Genomic DNA, 23,002 nt, shown 5'->3' on the forward strand with positions numbered 1-23,002 from the left:
GCACTGAGGGAACCTTTTGTTTTTATTGAGGTATTTGTCTTCTTGACTGCAACAATTTTACAGTGAAGCTCAGCCAACTACGCCAACGCACGACTGGCAATTTGTTCCAGTCGGCACTTTTTGGGTCTGTGTTTAGCGTCTCAAGAGACAGGAAGTTAATTTGCGTTTGCATATGCAATGACGTTTGATGCTATATCCTACGTTCATTTGAATGATTCCATTTTTCTTTTCGATCTCTGACACACTTTCTTTCACTGCCCCTCTCTCTAACCTCCGGGAATTACATGAGAATGTAAAGTAGGATGGGTAGCTGCAGATGGATTTAATGCTGCCAAAAAGTCAAGTCTTCTCATGATGTTAGAATTGCTAACAATGTTTTGACCATTTTCACTCAAGTCAAGTATGATTACTCCTGGGCTCCAACACCCAAAGACTTATTCACGTAACTTGACAGATTACCCTGATTACCTTCTCTTACGATGCACCGGAGACTAAAGGAATGTGCGTAGAGCGTACTCCACTGTGCGATACAGAGCTGATTAATGTAAACCTAATAGTGAGATGAGGGATGTTCCAAATGGATGTTGATGACCTAATAAAAAACAAACGTCATCTCGACTAATGAATGCTGGCCTCCAGCCAGCTAGGACGGACGAGATATAAGATATCTATGCCTTCGAGGACCAGTCAAGTAGATTGCACATCTGGTACCCTAATGGTTAAAGCGTTGGGCCAGTAACCAAAAGGTCGCTGGTTCGAATCCCCGACCCTACAAGGTGAAACTTTTTTGTTTTTGTAAGTCGCTCTGAATATTATAGTGTTATTGAGTAACATATACTTCTACTGTATATACGAAACTCAGATCTATTGATTTATCAGTTTGGTCTGCGTTGTGTTTTCCTTTTAAACTGGGATTTTAAAGTTCGGCTTAATATCAAATTCACATGTTCATTGCGCTATTATAAAAATGTATTAAGGTTTACAAGACAGCAAGTATGTCTGCCATATCATACCTGATGTATCATACCATTGTAGTGGGCATGGCCAATGGTGCGGTCTCCGATCTAAGATATTAAATGCCCTCCTCTGAGATAAAATGTTGATGTTTTAAAGCAAATTTCCTGCAATTGTTCACATTTTGACATGACTTATGCTGTGTTCTGATGCCATCTGAGTGACTCAAGCAACAAAAGTATTTTATCTTGTTAGTTCTCAAAGAGTATCTTATTTAGAGAAGATATAGCTCCATTATCTTTTCTACGTACTTTCTATCTGGCTTTCGTCGTTTAAGTTTACCATCCCAATGATTATTATTATTATTATTATTTATTTATTTTTAAATCCGCGCCGGCCTACCGCTTCTAAATAAATATAGGGGAAACACTGATGATAAACCAAAAATTGACACCGACCTTACCGATCACTTATCGCAAGCATTTTGCTGAAGTTTTTCATTACGATAAGTAGCCTATACTAAAGCAATATGAAATTTCTAATTAAATAATTTCGCTAATATGGGTGATTGTTAATGGGACCATTGATGGCTGCAACCATCAAACTAGTAGGACTAGTTTAAAGTATAATAAAAAATATTAAACAAACTGTTGTCCACAATGTTATAAATGTATCGTTCTATTTATCGTTATCGCATCAATTTAGGCAATTTATCAAGATTTGGATTTATATCCATATTGCCCAGCTCTATATTGTATGTGGTATAAATCACATTGTTGTGGGAGCACCTCCTCTAAGAATATGAATTAGGCTGTTTGAAAAGGTTTGAATCCTAAGCAACCTGCCTACACAAGTTTGAAGTACAGTACACCAACATAGCTACTGTAGTAGGTCAAAGTTGTGTGCTGGAAAACCTTGCTAGAGCATGTATGAAGTAGGCCTTGTGGGGCTCATGTTAATGTCCTTTCTTTTTCGTCTTCAGACCTGCCTATTTCTAAGTTAAAACGTAGCTTTTGTGTTTGATAATAGATAAACCCAGCCTAGGTTTATCATACATTTAGATCCCTTCTGACTTAGTGTATTGCAACTCTATTTTAGCCTGGGCCTTTTTTTTCTATTTTGGTAATGTGAGAAAGGAGTCACCATAGGAGCTCAGTGGCGCAATGATTTGTGATTATGGTCCTCTCTGCGCAGAGATGGTTCTCACCTAAGGCCATCAGTTGGAATTAGTCTGTGTCAGAGCCCCCATCGAATTTATATTCTCCATTAGTTTCTTGTGAACTAGCGCTCGATTCGGGGCATGCAGAAGATACCTGGATGCCCCTGCTGAAATCCCCCCCCCCCCCCCCCCCCCCCCCCCCGTCTAGCCACCAATACCCTGGGGAAGATGTTTCTATCGTGGAGGACAGATGGGCAATTTGGATGATTTGATGGCCGCTTGTGGAAGACTGACAGTAATAGGCATATAAAAGATTGTCTGTTTGAGTTTAAGAGCACTAAAGCTCATGTAAGGCATTGTAAAAAAAAATATTGACAGGACGTGCGCTTTGTGGGAAAGTTATTCTTTCCGTTTTAAGAAAGCAAATCTCTGCCTGAAGTAAGGAAGGCCAGTCGAAGGGTTGTGGGCCGAGTAGAGATTTCTAGTTCAAGTCCTCGATTCCCCCCTCTCCAGTTTCATCTTTCTTTATTCCCTTCAGGCAGGTGAGGTTTGCTGGTTGACGGCGTGCCGCTTCGATTCTTTAGAAGCACTTCAACTATCATGTACAACTTCATGATGTAGATTGCTTGCTGTTTGTATGGACGTAGTAGAAAACGACAGCTCATGCTTGCTTTCCAAAGCACTTGACAGCACAAACTCATCAAAAGGACGAACAGAAGCTTGGATCTATTTTGCCCCATCACTTTAAGAAGCCTGGGTGCTCCTCGACCTTGGTGCGTTTAAAAAAAATAATCAACTCCTTAAAGCGAAGAGTGGGAGAGTGTTCTCTTAAGCTTTTTAATGGGAAACGAGAGCCGTGTTTTCCGGGTATCTCGTTACGCTCAGCATCAATGACACTGTTCAAAGTCTCTTGTAAAACTCTGACCATGCCCCAGTTATGGCGGATGTGAACACGGTGGGGGGAGGGAGGGAATGATGGAGCACATAAAGAAAACGTCTCCCCCACTTAGATAATTACAGGGGGGGGGCTGAGGGTGTTCATGTTCATCTCTTTTTCTTTCCTTCTCTCCGTCCTTTCGCCAGTTCTGCCTGTGCCCTTTCCTTACTCTTACTCCTCTCTCCCTCACAGGTCCAGTCACAAATGCCCTCATCATCCCTGCCCCTGCCAACATGTTCCTGCCTGACAGCCGCCCGGGCATACCCCTGCCCCGCTTCAGCCGCCACCTCAACCCCTCAGAACAGGGCGAGGGCGTGGAGACCGGAGGAGTGTGCCTGCGCCTGGCCCCCCACACCCAGGTCATCATTTTTGGTTTATCATCAGTGTTTCCCCTATATTTATTTATTTAGTAGCGGTGGGCCGCCATAGCTAAATCATTGCCGCTGTGATTTTAAAAGGGAATGAGAAGGTAAGGTATTTAATCTGAATTTGTTCGATGTTTGTCAGTTATAAGCAGCTGTCCCATCACTGATATCACAGGACAATCATGAGCACGACCTGGCAGTTTATTGACATACCTGGTGTCAATAACTCTTGCAATGAATCCATGCCTTGAGGGGATTCGAATTTAAGCATATGTATAGTAAGCATCTGTTTTTGCTTACTGTAGGTAACTTTACTTCTCCCCGTAACCACCCACTCTAAATGAATTGCTGCAATGTGGTGACGAGACAGCTGTTAGTGGCACACGTAATCCTGGCAGTGTCAAAATCTATTACACAAGGCTATATGAAATGGTAATGGAGGGGTCTTTGAATTACCTACCACCTGCCCACTCAGGGTTTCTACCCTTCGCTTACCACTGTGCTGGCCCAGTTTTTTCCCTCCTATCGCTCTCCCCCTTGCTTTCTCATAGGTCGCTTATTTCCATAATGGCTAATCTCAGAGCTGCTGGGTTTATAACTGTCGCTGTCGAGAAATGAGCTTTTCACCCGTGCTCCGAAAGCCAAAGAAACACAGAGAATTATTAGAAAAAATATATTAATACTCATAGGATTTCCAAAAAATTATATTGCCGTCGTGCCCCCGTGGCATGCCCGTCATCACAACACACTCTTTTCTGATCATGCTGCGTGCAAATTACACCGCAAACAATTCCAAATGATTACCTTTTAGTTTTCCTTGTTATTTGCTTTCTTCTGGCGTGTGTACATGGATCTGTGGGTGTGTTTGTGTGTGCATACGAGTGCCTACACATTAATTTGTGTGCGAATGTGCTGCTACACTGCAGAAAGTGGAGAAGTCATTCCACTGTCACAAGTGCTGAGTGATTAACTGAAATTTCTGTTATTTTTCCGTTGTTAAACAACTAATTGACCAACGTAGGTTCAATTATTTAAATTCCATTTTGTACTGTGCGCACATTGTGCAGTTACTATAGAGATAGATCAGATCAAGCCTGAACTGTGCAATGTAATAGGGAGTTGTAGTTTCCAACAGGCCAATATTCTACATAGTTCAACGCAGAAAATGTGGTCATTAACTACAATGACCATAATCCATTGCGTGCCTACTTGTCCCGTCTGTGTGTTTCTTCTACGTGAGGTTAGTGTGGGGCACACTAACCTCCCGAGTGGCGCAGTGGTCTAAGACACTGCAATATCTGGTTTGAATCCAGGCTGCATCACATCCGGCCATGATTGGGAGTCCCATAGGGCGTTGCACAATTTGGCCCAGCATCGTCCGGGTTTGGCCGTCACTGTAAGTAATAATTTGTTCTGACTTGCCTAGTTAAATAAAGGTTCAATAAAAACACAGAGAAGAATGCGGGATAGAGAGCAGTTGCGAGGTATCTCTACTTAGAATAAGTGATTGATAGTTGGTATTCAGCAGTCATAAAAGTATGCCATATTTACTTTGAAGAACTACTACTTGTGATTTTATCAGACACCATAGCCAGCAGCTCTATAGAGATGATGACTTGGAATGAAATAATAAAATAAATGTAATAAACACAATTGAAAAACTTTATTGAGGGAGAGTAATGTGAATAAATCATGGTTACCCACATAATGCAGAGTGTATTTATTGTAAAAAATATATATAGCTATTAGACATCGAAAACCATGATAATTTTTTTCATAAGCAAACCGACCTCAAAAAACACTAAACGCTCAGCACCAACCGTCACAAACTGTGTGGGTGCCAGGGCTTGCCCTTAGATGAACCAGAGGCCAGTCTGGCCTGGGTCCAGAGAAGAGAGGGGGTGAGAGAACCCATTAGCGAGCTGGCTGCCTGGGGTGAAGGGTCAGGGAGAGGGGGGGGAGATAAAGCCATGCCGGGGGACAGTCACTCTCCAGGGGGGTTCTTCTGGACAGAGGATGGGGTGGTTCCCTGTGGCTTCTCTGGTGGGGGGCAGGGTTGGGGTATCTCCATGTAAAGCTAATTGGACAGTTCCTCTGGGGTGGGGTCAGAGTACTGCGTTCAAGGGAAGATTAAGGAAACGGGTAGATAACACAAATGGCGATAGGAAGGGTTTTTATCTCTCATTGAGGAATAGCTGATGGGTGTGGGAAAGAGCTGAGACAGAGTGTGCGTGTGGGGCGCCGTTGTGTCGGGGAGCATGGTATTGACCTACACTACATGACCAAAAGTATGTGGACACTGCTCTTCGAACATCTCATTCAAAAATGATGGGCATTAATATGGAGTTGGTTCTCCCTTTGCTGCTATAACAGCCTCGACTGTTCTGGGAAGACTTTCCACTAGACTTTCCACGCTTTGTGCACGGGGGCGTTGTTATGCTGAAACAGGAAAGGGCCTTCCACAAACTGTTATATTGAAATATTTTGTTTCCCCTGTACACACTTTAATTTCCAGTGCATTCACAGTTCATTACTCATCTTTGAAATAAACCCTGCTATCTGCATGTTTATGCAGTGACCTAGACAGCTGCGGGTCAGCGTAATAAAAATAAAATACCTGTACACTTACCTGTGAACTCCCAGCTGCTCACATGTACCGTCGGGTCTGAATTTATTGACACCTTTTGATAAAGATGAGCAAAACTGACTATAATATAAATACTGAGCTATATTGTATGCTCAAAAATATAGGGAACTTATATCAAAAAGTGTGTGTCCCCTGCTTCACAGTGGGATTCGATTAAACTATTAACTTCCATTGCTATATCAACGATGTGGAGATCATTACAGCCTAAATTACCTTCTTTTCATCTCCGCTATGCCAACGAGGCTGATTTCCGTAGTAATTAAGCTGTTTAAACAAGTTTTGTTTAGCTAATAGAATGGAAAACATTACTTCAAACGACTTTTGGGTCCCTTGTTAAGATTACAACAGCATGAAATCAATGTCTTAAACGTTGCTACTTTTCTGGGAAATAGCAAAGAAAACGTGTAATCTGCTTGGCACGTTGTTACTTACCTCACAGGTTACAAAGTCTGTTAATTTCCACTCCTCCATTCATATGCAAATCATTTAGATTCTCACGCTGGTATGTCTGGCTTTCATGTTTTGCCCTTCCCTACACTGAAATGCTATTATTTCAGTAGCCCTCTATTATGATTCAGTGGACCATTGTGGTTGAATATATATGTATCTGTTATAGGTCCTAGCTATTTATAAATAGCTTACAACTTAAAATAATGAACACCTTGTGAAAAAGCTGTGAAAACCAACCTGGAAATATTGAAGATTATAATATATAAAATTGTCTTTTTTTTGGGAGGTTCTGTCAGTCTTGAAGAGGGGAGACTGCAATGTTCAGGCACTGCTGCTCTCTTTGTTCTGAGTGTTTGCAGTGCTAGTGTTTTTAGTTAATCTGTATAATCTCGCATATTATGTGCCCAGTATGATGGAGCAAGAAAAGGTTCTCAGCAGATAATGACAACATGACAACAGTAGCTGTAGATGATGTAATGAAAAGTTGCAGGGTGGTTGGTAATGGAGGACATCAGGTGGATCCACGTCTGGGTGTTATAGGCAGAACACCTTGGTCCTGGAGAACAGGAGCAGATTTAAAGGGAACAGGGTAGGAAACAGTGTTGTAAACAAGCAAACACACAGGTTAAACTTTACTGTGAGGCAATTGGATGTAGAATTGTGCTTTTCAACAGTTTTGGAAGGTATAGCCTAGAAGCTGGTCCCCCCCTGACTCGGAGCAAATCAGATTGATCCGAGCTTACTCGCTATGGTGGATGGGATACCGCTTGGGGGGGGGGGGTTTAAGTGATACAAAAATAGCAATAGGCAAACAATAACACTAAGTCAATCACATTTGAAAGACTACAGTATATGCAATAATTGAATATATAATTGCATTGTTTACCACAGTCAACAGCTGCGGCTCCCGTCCAATCTCGGAGGCCTGGACTCTGCTGTTAAGTGCAAAGACAATTTCCTTCAGGTTGTTCTCCTACCGTTCCTGGTACCCGTCAAGGGACTTGCCCATGGCAGTCTTGAGTGTCTGGTTGGTCCATTTATCCAAACCTGGAGGAAGGGGTAGGAAAAGGATATCTATTGACAATGTAAGATATTGAAATATATCTGATTTTGTAACATGAAAAAATAAATCAAACAAACCATTGGTGACAGAATATAACCTATAACACCCGTACCTTGTTCCAGCGCTCATGACCTCGTTCACTCAAGATGGACCTCAGGAGAACCGTTGGTGTTGAAGATGTCCATCATCACCTTGGAGGTGGCCTCGCCAGTGTCATCTATTATTTAAAAAATATAAAAAAATCCGTCCATTGTGCTGGAGTAGATGGCTGCCATTTTACAGGCTCCTAACCAATTGTGTATTTTTTTGAATTATTTATAACTTATTTTGTTCAGTCTTTCTACCACTGTCTCCTATGACCAAAAATAGCTTCTTGATATTAGGACAGAGATTACTCACCTCGTACTGGACAAAGATTTTTTCGTTAATGAGTCGGACACGAAGGATTTACTTCAGACACCCGGCAAGGCCCGGGGTGCTTTGTACGGATCTGACGGCAAGTGAGTAATCCCCTTCTACCATCAGTCCTATTAGACTACGTGGAAACATTGGATAACAAAATAGATGAGCTCCGATCAAGACTATCCTACCAACGGGACATAAAAACTGCAATATCTCGTGTTTCATCGAGTCGTGGCTGGTCGACGACATGGATAACATACAGCTGGCTGGGCTTTCGGTCCATCGGCAAGATCGAACAGCTGCCTCCGGTAAGACGAGGGGTGGCGGTCTGTGTTTTTGTAAATAACAGCTGGTGCGCAAAATCTAATGTTAAGGAAGTCTCGAGGTTTTGCTCGCCTGAGGTAGAGAATTTCATGATAAGCTATAGACCACACTATCACAACAGTTTTCATCTATATTATTCGTAGTTGTCTATTTACAACCACAAATCGATGTTGGCACTAAGACGGCACTCAATTACCTATATAAGGCCATAAGCAAACAAGAAAATGCTCATCTACCACTAGTGGCCATGGACTTTAACTTCTTGAGTGTAGGAGGCAGGATTTTTGTTTTTGGCTAAAAGATGTACCCATTTGAAACTGCCTATTTCTCAGGCCCAGAAACTAGAATATGCATATAATTGTCAGATTAGGATAGAAAACACTCTAAAGTTTCCAAAACTGTCAAAATATTGTCTGTGAGTATAACAGAACTAATATTGCAGGTGAAAACCTGAGGAAAATCAAACCAGGAAGTGCTGTTTTTCCTGAAAGCTCTCTGTTCCATTGGATGCATGGCCTCCATTTAAAGGGATATCAACCAGATTCCTTTTCCTATGGCTTCCTCAAGGTGTCAACAGTCTTTAGACATAGTTTCAGGCTTTTATTTTGAAAAATGAGCGAGAAAGATAACATTGCGTCAATGGATAGCTGGGGCAGCCATTGTCTCTCCCTCTCCTATTGAAAAAGCGATTATATATTTTCAAAACAACCTGAGGATTGATTATAAAAAAACGTTTGACATGTTTCTGTGGACATTACGGATACTATTTCGAATTTTCATCTGTGATGTCGTGACCGCGCGAACCTGTGGATTTCTGAACATAACGCGCCAAATAAATTATTATTATTATTATTTTTATTTTTTTAACCTTTATTTAACTAGGCAAGTCAGTTAAGAACAAATTCTTATTTTCAATGACTGCCTAGGAACAGTGGGTTAACTGCCTGTTCAGGGGCAGAACGAACGACAGACCTCGGGAATTTGAACTTGCAACCTTTCGGTTACTAGTCCAACACTCTAACCACTAGGCTACCCTGGAGGTATTTGTGATATAAAATAATCTTTATGGAACAAAAGGAACATTTATTGTGTAACTCGGAGTCTCGTGAGTGCAAACATCCGAAGATCATCAAAGGTAAGCGATTTCATCTATTGCTTTTCTGACTTTCGTGACCAATCTACTTGGCTGCTAGTGTTTGTAATATTTTGTCTACTGAGAGAGACGTTCTTACATAAACACTTGTTATGCTTTCGCCGAAAAGCTATATTGAAATCTGACATGCCAGTAGGATTAACAACAAGCTACGCTGTGTTTTGCTATATTGCACTTGTGATTTCATGAAAATGAAATATTTTTAGTAATTTAATTTGAATTTGGCGCACTGCATTTCAGCGGGTGTTGATGAAAATGATCCCGCGTCAAGAAGTTAATGCAGGGAAACTTAAATCCGTTTTGCCTCATTTCTACCAGCATGTTACATGTGCAACCAGAGAGAAAAAAAACTCTGGTCACTGACAACAATGAGACGGCGTATAGGGAGGAGGTCAGAGTCCTGGCAGTGTGGTGCCAGGATAACAACCTCTCCCTCAACATGATCGAGACAAAGGAGATGATTCTGGACTACAGAAAAGGAGGACTGAGCACACCCCCATTCTCATCAACGGGGCTGCAGTGGAGCAGGTTGAGAGCTTCAAGTTCCTTGGTGTCCACATCACCAACAAACTAACATGGTCTAAACACACCAAGGCTAAAACTCATCGAATCCCATTGTGATGAGGAATTTCCTCATCTTTATCAAGAGTGTCAATAATTTCAGACCCCACTGTATGTCTGATGTAGCACAACTATGTGGAATTCCTGTCATTTGTATCACATGTTTTTTTCCAGACGCAATAACCCTAGGTTTTACTTTCATTTCTTGTCTGGTACACCTAGGTAAAGTATAGGCCTACTGTGTGGAATGTTGTGCACTAATTTGCCCCAGTCAAATTAGGTGCAATTAAATGACTCTAAATGGTTATTTTATTCCTTCCATAATTAGAACTCTGTTCAAAGTCTGTCCTTGAAATAAACAATTTATTGCGCTCAACTTTCTGTACCCAGCAGCAGAATGGAAACCAAAAGTGGTGAATCCAGGATAGAACAAATCTTAATTTGAGGGGCGGGGCCCTCAGCTGTTATAATACCTGTTCCGCTCTTAACTGGTTGAAATTCTTGTAGATTAACGGATTTATCAAAACTATTCAGGCAAAATAACAACAAAGGCTTTCTTGTAGGACAATATTAAATGAAAAGGTAAATATTTTTGTTATACCCTACTGTACCCTACTGATTTTGCACTAGCAATCAGGCCTACCGCTAGCAATCATGCCTAGCGGTAGGCCTAAATAATATAAAATGCCATGTTAATTCATAGTTATTACAATTACGTTCTTGTTGGGCACCGATTTACTTTTGATATTATAAGGGCCATCAAATACATTTTCAGTTTAATTCATTTTCAGGTAATACAATCTCTATCATGGACCTTACCATCACATTATTAAATGGGGAAAAACATTCCCTGAGTGTGCATACAGGGAATGTTGTGCACTAATTTGCCCCAGTCAAATTAGGTGCAATTAAATGACTCTAAATGGTTATTTTATTCCTTCCATAATTAGAACTCTGATCAAAGTCTGTCCTTGAAATAAACAATTTATTGCTACCACAGTGGCGGATCTCAGAAGTCTCATCAACCAACATTTTGAAGTGCCAATTGCCATGCAGAAGCTAAAAAGTAATGGGCAGGATATCCGTGACAATTCAAAAACTTTGAGCCACTATGGTCTGCAGTCCAGGATCCAATGTGTGTGTGCGGATTACAAAGCCTGCTACGATTCAGATTTCCCTGAATAATGTGAAACCCTACGATGTGATGCCGGCTGAGACCGTGCCCCAGTTCAAGATCAAGGTCTATCATGTGGAGCAGGTCCCTGTGGACCGACAGATATTGCTCTTTGGGGGAAGGCAGCTTGAAGATGACAAGACACTGAAAACACTCTGACATCAAACAGGACAGCAACATTTTCCTAACTCTCCGTCTTAGGGGAGGCTAAAGACAACTGAGTATCATTGACCTGAGATGCAGTATGAAGCCCTTAATTTATAATGCATAAAACACATCTATATAGGGAGAACTTTATCACAGTATCACTACATTTTTGAAATGTTAAAGCTTTAAAAAGCATGACCTACATGAATATTTCAATTCGATTGTAATCAATTAAATAAAAATGTATTGAACACCTATAATTTACTGTTTCTTTTTTCATGGCCCCAATTTAAAAGGCACGAAAATTAAACAAAGTTGTGAAATGGTTCAATCTAGAACCGCCTGGAATAATGAATGTCAAATAATTTGGTAACTCATTTTACAGCATTTACCTGGGGAATAGTTAGAGGGGGAATGAATAAGCCAAATGCATGCTGGGGATAATTAAGTGGGCATGATGGTTTGAGGGCCAGATTGAGAATTTAGCCAGGACACCTGGGTCAACTCCCCTACTCTTACGATTAGTGCCATGGGATCTTTAGTGACCGTAGAGCGTCAGGACACCCGTTTAACAGCTCAATCACTCACGCCACTATCCACTTCTGGATTTGACTTTGGACATGGCCTGTGCACCTTGTTTGACTGTATGTTCTCTCCCTTTTAGGCCCAAAAGGAGACCTATTTGGAGAAAGCAGACAAACTCTACTCCATCATGAGTGCCGTAACAGACAAGGTAAGTGGGCAGGTCCATGCAAAATGCACGTCATTACACAATACAATTCCCCATAGATGTTATTTCGAATATCTGTGTGTTTGTCGACATAAGGTTAGTGAGCAAGTCAACATCATCTCAGGGGGCCATGTGACTCAGCATTCTACACCGCATCATGTTCTACGGGTGTTAGATGTATGTAAATGCTATGTACAGTGCTTTCAGAAAGTGTTCCCACCGTTGACTTTTTCCACATTTTGTTGTTAGAGCCTACATTTAAAATGTATACTATTTAGTTTTTTTTTGTCACTGGCCAACACACAATACCCCATATCAAAGTGGAATTGTGTTTTTAGATAATTATTTTCTTCTTCAAATTCATTTTCGAAATAAAAGGAGCAATATCTTTGGTTAATAAGTACTCAACCCTTTGTTATGGCAACCCTAAACTCGTTAAGGAGTAAAAATGTGCTAGAGGTTGTATAATAAGCTGCATGGACTCAGTGTGTGAAATATTGTTTGATGTGATTTTTGAATGACTACCTCATCTCTGTACCCCACACATGCAATTATCTGTGAAGTCCCTCAGTTGAGCAGTGAATTTCAAACACATATTCAACCACAAAGACCAGGGAGGTTTTCCAATGCCTCGCAAAGAAGGGCACTTATTGGTAGATGGGTAAAAAAAAGCAGACATTGAATATCTCTTTGAGCATGGTGAAGTTATTAATTACACTTTGGATGGTGTATCCATACACCCAGTCACGACAAAGATACAGGCATCCTTCCTAACTCGGTTGTTTAAGAGGAAGGAAACCACTCAGGGATTTCACCATGAGGCCAATGGTGACTTTAAAACAGAGTTTAATGGATGTGATCGGAAAACGGATGGAGAAACACCATTGTAGTTACCCCACAATATGAACCTAATTGACAGGGGGAAAAAAGAAGGAATCATGTACAAAATATAAATATTCCAAAACATGCGTCCTGTTTGCTTACAAGCCCCATCAGTGAATGTTTCTGAATGGCTGAGTTAGATTTCCAAGTGAATGTATGTAAAAACTATGGCAAGACCTGAAAATGGTTGTCTATCAATGATCAATAATCGATTTGAAAGAGCTTGAAGAATATTGACTAGAATAATGGGAAAATGTTGCACAATCCAGGTGTGGAAAGCTCTTAGTCTTACCCAGAAAGACTAACGGCTGTAATCGCTGCCAATGGTCGTGCTACAAAGTATTGACTCTGGTTGGAATACTTATGTAAATGTGATTTCTTTGTTTAATTTTCAATACATTTGAAAACAATTCTAAAGACATATTTTCGCTTTGTCATTATGGGGTATTGTGTGTAGATGGGTGAGATGATAAAAATATAAAATACATTTTGAATTCAGGCTGCAACACATCAAATGTGGAATAAGTCAAGGGTATATGAATACATTCTAAAGACACTGTAGTCGCTGCAGGTAAACATTTTTACAGGCTCCTTGCCAGAAGGCTCAGCGGAAGACTCTTCATTATTACCCTTTAACTCCTCACAGCGTTACTTGCACTTTACTCTGACATCGACAAAGGCTACGATAAGAAAATACAGCTGTAGCTACTACTTGCCAGCTCATACATACTTACACCACAGTGTGTCAACATACTGACTGTAAGAGAGGAGAGACACTACCGGCTATGGTGTCAGCAAAGGTCAATATTACAATATTGTGTCTTATCTGGAGACTTGGTGTATCCATCCGTCTCATATCCTTTCTTAGCTAGGGAGAGTGGATTTCATATCTGGAGATCATGACTGAAATGAACAGGCTTGTCAATATGATGCACCTCAAGAGATTGGTTTTCATTATAAAGACCACACAGTCAGTTAAAGGCACAATCTGTAACTTTCATTTCCACTGACTCATTTGAAAGTTGTGTTAACCTCTCAAACCAAAGACAATGGGGCGGTCAGGGTTTCTCACTGGCCAAAAATCTCCTGGCCCGAACATCATTTCTACCTGGAGTTTCAAATTAAAATGCATCGGGGTCATGTAGGACCCATAGATTAGCATGTGATCTCTCTATATTAAACAGGTAGTATGCTACATTTACTTACATTTGGGCATGTAGTGTACCATACTATGTGGACACCTGCTCATCGAACATCTCATTATTAACCCCCCCCCCGCATAGATAATAACAGAGTAGCAGCAGCGTGGAGGGGCAGGCAATGCAAAAAGTCTGAAGCCATTTGATTAGCTGTTCAGAAATCTTATGGCTTGGGGGTAGAAGCTTTTTGGACATAGACTTCGTGCTCCGGTACCGCTTGCTGTGAGGTAGCAGAGAGAACAGTCTATGATTACGGTGGCTGGAGTCTTCAACAATTTTTAGGGCCTTCATCTGGTATAGACGTCCTGAATGGCAGGAAGCTTGGCCCCAGTGATGTACACACTACACTCTGTCGTGCCTTGCAGTCAGAGACCGAGCAGTTGCCATACCAGGCAGTGATGCAACCCGTCAGGATGCTCTCGATGGTGCCGCTGTAAAACCTTTTTGAGGACCCATGCCAAATCTTCTTTGCCCTCTTCATGGCTGTCTTGGTGTGCTTGGACCTTATTAGTTGGTTGGTGTGGACGCCAAGGAACTTAAAGGTCTCAACCTGCTCCACTGCAGCCCCGTTGATGAGAATGGGGGCGTGCTTGGTCCTCCTTTTCCTGTAGTCCACAATCTTCTTTGTCTTGATCACATTGAGGGAGAGGTTGTTATCCATGCACCACATGGACAGGTCTCTGACCTCCTCCCTATATGCTGTCATAGTTGTCGGTAATCAGTTCTACCACTGTTGTGTCCATCAGCAAACTTAATGATGGTGTTCGAGTCGTGCCTGGCCGTGCAGTCATGAGTGAACAGGGAGTACAGGAGGGGACTGAGCATGCACCCCTGAGGGGCCCCTGTGTTGCGGATCAGCGTGGGCGATGTTTTCTTACATACCTTTACCACCTGGGGGCGGCCCATCAGGAAGTCCAGGATCCAGGTTGCATGGGAGGTGTTTAGTCCCATGGTCATTCGCTTAGTGATGAGCTTTGAGGGCTCTATGGTGTTGAACGCTGAGCTGTAGTCAATGAATAACATTCTCACATACAGTTGTGGCCAAAGGTTTTAAGAATGACACAAATATTAATTTTCAGTCTGCTGCCTCAGTGTCTTAAGATATTTTTGTCAGATGTTACTATGGAAAACTGAAGTATAATTACAAGCATTTCATAAGTGTCAAAGGCTTTTATTGACAATTACATGAAGTTGATGCAAAGAGTCAATATTTGCCGTGTTGACCCTTCTTTTTCAAGACCTCTGCAATCCGCCCTGGCATGCTGTCAATTAACTTCTGGGCCACATCCTAACTGATGGCAGCCCATTCTTTCATAATCAATGCTTTGAGTTTGTCAGAATTTGTGGGGTTTTGTTTGTCCACCCGCCTCTTGAGGATTGACCACAATGGGATTAAGGTCTGGGGAGTTTCCTGGCCACGGACCCAAAATATCGATGTTTTGTACCCCGAGCCACTTACTTTTGCCTTATGGCAAGGTGCTCCATCATGCTGGAAAAGGCATTCTTCGTCACCAAACTGTTCCTGGAAGGTTGGGAGAAGTTGCTCTCGGAGGATGTGTTGGTAACATTCTTTATTCATGGTTGTGTTCAAAGGCAAAATTGTGAGTGAGCCCACTCCCTTGGCTGAGAAGCAACCCCACACATGAATGGTCTCAGGATGCTTTACTGTTGGCATGACACAGGACTGATGGTAGCGCTCACCTTGTCTTCTCCGGACAAGATTTTTTCCGGATGCCCCAAACAATCGGAAAGGGGATTCATCAGAGAAAATGACTTTACCCCAGTCGTCAGCAGTCCAATCCCTGTACCATTTGTAGAATATCAGTCTGTCCCTGATGTTTTTCCTGGAGGGAAGTGGCTTCTTTGCTGCCCTTCTTGACACCAGGCCATCCTCCAAAAGTCTTTGCCTCACTGTGTGTGGAGATGCACTCACACCTGCCTTCTGCCATTCCTGAGCAAGCTCTGTACTGTTGGTGCCCCGATCCCGCAACTGAATGAACTTTAGGCTCCATCTCAGTGCTAGAGGCGTCGCTACAGACACCCTGGTTCAAATCCAGGCTGTATCCTAACCGGCCATGATTGGGAGTCCCACAGGGTGGCTCACAATTGGCCCAGCATCGTTCGGATTTGACTGGTGTAGGCCATCATTGTAAATGAGAATTTGTTCTTACCTGAATTGCCTAGTTAAATAAATAAAATACACAAAATAGCCCTATTTGGTAAAAGACTGAGTCCATATTATGGAAAGAACAGCGCCAATGAGCAAATAAAATGACAGTCCATCATTACTTTAAGACATAAATGTCGGTCAATATGGAACATTTTAAGAACTTTGAAAGTTTCTTCAAGTGCAGTCACAAAAACCATCAAGCGCTATGATGGAACTGGCTCTCATGAGGACTGCCACAGGAATGGAAGTGCCAGAGTTACCTCTGCTGCAGAGGATAAGTTCATTAGTTACCAACCTCAGAAATTGCAGCCCAAATAAATGCTTCAGAGTTCAAGTAACAGACGCATCTCAACATAAACTGTTCAGAGGAGACTGTGAAGCAGGCCTTCATGGTTCAATTGCTGCAAAGAAACCACTACTAAAGGACACCAATAATAAGAAGAAGAATTGCTTGGGCCAAGAAATGGACATTAGACTGGTGGAAGTTTGTCCTTTGGTCTGGAGTCCAAATTTGAGATTTTTGGTTACAGCTGCTGTGTCTTTGTGAGATGTGTTGTGGGTGAACGGATGATCTCCGCATGTGTATTTCCCACCATAAACCATGGAGGAGGAGGTGTTACGGTGTGGGGGCGCTTTGCTGGTGACACTGTCTGTGATTTATTTAGAATTTAAGGCACACTTAACCAGCATGGCTACCATAGCATTCTGCAGCTATTTGCCAGTCCATCTGGTTTGGGCTTAGTGGGACTATCATTTGTTTTTCAACAGGACAATGACCCAACACATCTCCAGGCTGTGTTAGGGCTATTTGACCAAGAAGGGGAGTGATGGAGTGCTGCATCAGATGACCTGGCCTGTTCAAATAACTTGTACAACTGTTACTTTTGCCAAGACCCACCCCCATCGTGTGCAACTAAGTGCAACTTTTGAGTGGAAATTCAAATAATAGATTGTGCCTTTTTAAAGCCAGGGTCTGCTCTTCTGGGACTGTATGTTGGTTATGATTAGATCTCAGTATATCCCTGTCCTGGTGGCAGCAGCAACAGCTTTTCCTGTCCAATCATGGGCACTATCCAACCGCTCCCTTCTGGGCCCCCTGCTCCACCTTGGGCTCTCCAGCATTCCTCTCTTATCCTTGCCTACAAGGCCCATCATTTAATGGGCCTCCGGCTGGTGACGGTGGATTGCTTGCCTGATTCTCCTCTGGGATTGATTCTGCCTCTATACTAGATCCAGCACTGGGAGGGTCAACCCAGTTCTAAAGCTAATAAAAAAACATGGATGGCCCCTAATGTATAGGATTCAAAACCTCCCACTCACTATTATGGCCATGTAATTTTAGCCTATGTTTGGAGAACATTCTGGCACAAAATGGCTGCCATGCATCACCGGTGGGTGTTACACAGTGAGTTACCCCTAAACAATGTAATTCACTTTGTAATTCACTTTGGAACCTATTGAAAGGCGCTATATTACTTCAATCTATCATTATTACTCTTAAGTCTAATGAATCAGCACGGAACCTCTGCACCTCTGTGTCACTGCATTCACTCGACCAGCGTGTGGATGCAGTGTGTGGTCTTGCATGTGTGTGTAATTGTGTGTGCCAGGAAGGAGCAGGTTGGCACCTTATCCCTGGGCTCAGTGAGCCGCTGACGACTCCACCGCTCTGACACCCCCCCAAGTGCCCCTAACCCATTTTAACCAGTGTCTTTAAGCTACAGACTTCTGGGTTGTACCATTTTGATACATTTCTTCTACATCCGTTGGTACCAAACATTAGTCTGTGTGATTAACTTGGGCTAAACTAGCTAGAGCTGTGTGTTTTAGACAAGGTGAGGATCCCGAAGGGGCCCGGGGACAAGTCTTTCTACAAAATGGTCTTTGAAGCTCAAACAGTACAGACTCTAAACTATTAAAAACCATCTATGAAAAGCTGAGAGACTCATGGTGTCTGTAATACTGTAATAAGCTCACATAGTCGCTATCACAAACTCCACACAGTTGTCACTGACTAGTTTGATATTAATTTCCAACTGAGCAAACAATGTCTGTACTTGCAGCATTCATATAAATCTTTTTTTTATCTGTTATTTGCTTGTTTTTTTGTGGACATTTGTCAATGAAACTCATTAATGCAACTGTTTGTCATATTGTTTCATGTTTTACTTGTTGTCCTGAAAAGAAAATGGTAAAACACTTAATTGTGAGGCTAAATATAAGGGCTGGACATGCAGATAAATGGAAGTCAGATAAATGAAAAGCTGATTTTTGTTGGGGTCTCGGTACTGATATGGTTAAGTGGATTAGTCTCACTCCATCCAAAAAGGGAAGCCCTCGCTTGCTCCCACAGGCAAGACCAAAGAACCCAGCCCGGTACTCTATACCCAAGAAGGCAGGCAAACGAATAAATAAACTGAGTACGGGCAATAGTTCTCCTCTCCCCTCCACTCTTTAATCTTGGGAGGAAATATGACAAATATGGACCGCTGTCATCCAACGGCTGCCTGTGCTGCAAATTTGGCCACAATGGGAAATGTCAATATGTGACTCTGCGAAGTTAGGGAGGTTTTTCAAACGAGATTTGATGTTCCTCACCCCAAGCGTTCGACCCACCGCCCCGGCACCCAACTCCCGAAATGGGCAGTGGGCTTTCCTTGGGGAGCTAGGTTTATTCTTTGGCAGATTGTACCACCACTGAAAATGAATTCCCCCTCTCATTTGCACACAATGGAGCCTTTAACTCCAAATACATTACCATAAATATTGGAGAGGTTTCATCCTTTTGTCGATTTTGATTAGTGGGTCTATGAGAGAAAAGAAATATGTCCCCCGTTTTAGAATCCGCTGATACCTGAGGTAGTAGATTGAAATGTTCTGTGTCTACCAATGTGTTTGCTTAACCCCAATGTATCTAATTTTACACTCTCACTTTCCTTCTCTCTTGCTCCCCCTCTCTCTGTTTACTGTTAAAACTACAGTGTGTGTTTGGTGATGGCGAGAACACCAAGGTGCGTGTGTCGGAGCTGGAGGAGGAAGTGAGAACGCTGAAGAAGGTTAACAAGGACCTGTACGACTTCTCCACACAGCTCCTCACCAAGCCCAGCTAGAGAAGAGCCACCACCCCTGGCCACGGCTCCCCCATCCCACCAGCAGGGACCCTACTAGGGGGAGGGAAGACACTGCAAGCCCCCCCTCACTACAGACCGGTAGGCTAGGGAAATATAAGTTAGTGTGTGTCATTCATAGTGTTTGTTTTGTAAGGGAGAGTGTATGTTCAGCAGGACTTCAGGTGTTAAAGTTATACCATGGACTGCATTGCTTGTATCATGATCCCTCGCCATATTTAGGATAAAGGAGTTAATTTAACATGAAAAAAATCTGCTCACCTTGTTTGTGCGACATGTTCAATGTTAGCCACAGGCTACTTGCAGTAGTCAAGTGCAGCCAGATAGAGCGACATAATTGATCTTAGCGCTATATTGACATCCCTTGACCACCTCAACTCACAGCCCTGTTCCTTCACACTCATCACCACTGCCTATAAGGCCAAAAATCCCATCAGCCAAAAAATCGGTGTAACAGTATCCAGGTACTGCCCTCTGACCTTTCATCCTTTTTGTAATCTGGCTAACCTCAGATTCCTGCATTATCCTCTCCTTTTTATTTTTTATTTTTGTTTACCTCGGCTTGGCCACGTTCTATAGCATTCAACCAGTTAATAGATTAAGAGAATTTGTGTGACAAGGACATTATGTGCACCCAGGTGTGTTTGGCTTAGCATCGATGAGGCTGGTGTTAATTTCAGTCGCACAATAGGTATGACCACCATGGTTCATAGGTCCCCTTCACCTTCTGTCAAGCAAAACTGTTTTCCCATTAGCAATATGCACATACTCTGTGTTAACCTGTTTAGATAAAAACAGCTCAAGGCAGGAATATCTCAAAGAAAATGGTGGTGTTAAAAATACAATACGGAAGAGTAGAGGAATATGTTTGATTAACCCTGAGGAATTAGCCTGAAGACTGTGTACAGTTTTTCCGTGCCTGTAGCAATCATGGATTTGGTTGTGCAGTGCCCAGCAACGCTATACAACTGCAGAATCCTCCAGAAATCGCTCTTCCTCTCATCACTGCTAATTCTCCACCCGGGGCACTAAATTAGAGGCAGCGACATAGAAATAGTGGTTGATTTTCATCTTTTTCTCATTCGCCCGCTTTGATGAGATCAGGACAATGTGTGTGCCTCTTCGGTAGAGAAGAGGGAACTGATAAGGACAGCAGCCCTCCTGTCCAGAGAGAGCCATGGCTTTAGAACAGGGATTGGCAACTCTCCTTTTGTAGGCCCGTAGTTGTAAAAATAATCTCAATTGGGGTCTCAATTTACTGTTAAGAGTCAAAATAGTAGAATACATAAAGTGCCATTTCAAAATGTGGTTTTGCATCAGCAGTTTTCCTCTTATGTCAGTCACTGACAGTCACACAATTAGCCTATGTCAGCTAACATTTTTCAGATTGGTAAATTAGTCCAGCCAGCCATATAAACGTGTTCTAATCATAGTTGATTTAACAACCGGAGGGCCCCCCTTTGATTTTGTTAGTCATTCTAACTCAGATATCATATTATAAATTGCAAACATTTGTATAGCAACTATGGCAACGTGTAGAATTGCAGGAAATTGGCTGTAACTGCTCATTTCTCTCCGCTCCATGGCAAAATTTATATAATTGCATTACATTGGGAAGTAATTGCTACGCCCCACGGCAAAATGTGTAGAATTGCAGGAAATTAACTCTAAAACTTCAATGTTTTGTCTCTGGGGTCAAGGGGGGACTGCAAAAATATTTTGATTGCAAGGTAGGCAGGGACCCTTAACACAATTCCACTTAGGGCTCCCAAAAGGCTAAGGCCGGCTCTTGACTGCATGTGTGGGTATGGATGTGGGTACACAGACCCACGAGCCACTGCGGCCTCTCATGGTGGGGGGTGGGCAGGCCAGTGAGATGGAGCTTCTGAGGGTTGGAAGAGTGAAGTGTTCAGTGTGGGGGATTAATTGTTTTGTTCCTCTAATAAAGACAAACAGACCAACTGGATTTGTACTTTTTTTGTGTTTTTGTACCTTTCTGAAATCATGGGAAATAAAAACAAAATATGCACATTTGTTGTTTCTTGGCCCTTTTTTGCGATTGACCCGCTGTGAAAGATTGGGAAACTATTACTCCTGTATGCTTAATACAAGGACACAACTATGGAAATAGCCTTGTGCTAAAATTAAATCATTGAATATAATGTATATTCATCAAAATGGAAGAATATACATTTTTGTCAAGTGCATAGAAAAATTGAATGGAAAATTGTCTCGCTGAAGAAAGAACCCCATTTCAAAAAAGGTATTTTTTAAATATTTTTTTTTACCTTAACATTCGGAAGGATGCTTATAGAATTATGAGTACCTGACACTCCCAGTGGAGAATGGACACTTAAAACACAGCAGTAAAGCAAGCCAGTAAACAAATTACCTCAAGATTAGAGATGAGACTTACATTCACTCCTAGTTCCTTACCTACAGTGCCTTCAGAAAGTACTCACACCCCTTTTTCCAGATTTTGTGTCACTGGCCTACACACAATACCCCATAATGGCAGTTGAATTATATATATTTGACAAATTAATACATTTAAAGCTGAAATGTCTTGAGTCAATAAGTATTCAACCCCTTTGTAATGGCAAGCCTAATAAGTTCAGAAGTAAACATTTGCTTAACAAGTCCCATAACTTGCATGAATCTGTGTGCCATAATAGTGTTTAATATGCTTTTTTAATGACTACCTCAGCTCTGTACTCTGTACACACTTATCTATAAGGTCCATCAATCGCACATGGAATTTCAAACACAAAGACCAGGGAGCAAATAAGGGCACCTATTGGTAGAAATAAAAATGTAAAAAGCAGACATTGAATATCTCTGAGGGTGGTGAAGTTATTAATTACACTTTGGATGGTGTATCAATACACCCAGTCACTACAAAGATACAGGCGTCCTTTCTAACTCAGTGGCCGGAGAGGAAGGAAACCGCTCAGGGATTTCACCATGAGGCCAATGGTGACTTTAAAACAGTTACAGAGTTTAATGGATGTGATAGGAAAAAAACTGATGGATCAACACCATTTGTAGTTACCCCACAATATGAACCTAATTGACAGTGAAAATAAGGAATCCTGTACATAATAAAAACATGCATCCTGTTTGCAATAAGGCACTAAAGTAAAACTGCAAAAAATGTAGCGAAGAAATTACATTTATGTACTGAATACAAAGTGTTATGTTTGGGGCAAAGAACATATCATCCTATTTTCAAACGTGGTGGTTGCATCATGTTATGGGTAAGCTTGTCATCAGCAAGGACTTATAGTTTTTTACGATAACGGGGAAAACCTGGTTGTCTGCTTTCCACCAGACACTGGCAGATAAATTCTCCTTTCAGCAGAACAATAACTTAAAACACAAGGCCATATATACAGAAGTTGCCTTCTAAGATGACATTGAATGTTCCTGAGTGGCCCAGTTACAGCTTTTACTTAAACCAGCTTGAAAATCTATGGCAAGACTTGTGTATGTCTAGCAATGATCAACAACCAATAAAAAAAAAATCATAAATGGGCAAATATTGTACAATTCAGGTG

The 23,002-nt window shown here is 41.8% G+C and overlaps 1 protein-coding gene across 1 annotated transcript in view; it reads left to right on the plus strand.

Moving 5' to 3' along the window:
- Window positions 1-21,476, plus strand: part of wdr18 (WD repeat domain 18) — a 97,215-nt gene extending 75,739 nt beyond the window's left edge. The window contains exons 22-24 of the mRNA XM_031786263.1: window positions 3,243-3,409; window positions 12,001-12,069; window positions 19,299-21,476. Of these exons, the coding sequence (XP_031642123.1) occupies window positions 3,243-3,409; window positions 12,001-12,069; window positions 19,299-19,427 (365 nt within the window). The 3' untranslated portion in view covers window positions 19,428-21,476. The remainder of the gene's footprint in view (window positions 1-3,242; window positions 3,410-12,000; window positions 12,070-19,298) is intronic.
- Window positions 21,477-23,002: the final 1,526 nt, after the last annotated feature.

This window comes from Oncorhynchus kisutch, linkage group LG13, assembly GCF_002021735.2.
Source record: "Oncorhynchus kisutch isolate 150728-3 linkage group LG13, Okis_V2, whole genome shotgun sequence".
NCBI lineage: Eukaryota > Metazoa > Chordata > Actinopteri > Salmoniformes > Salmonidae > Oncorhynchus > Oncorhynchus kisutch.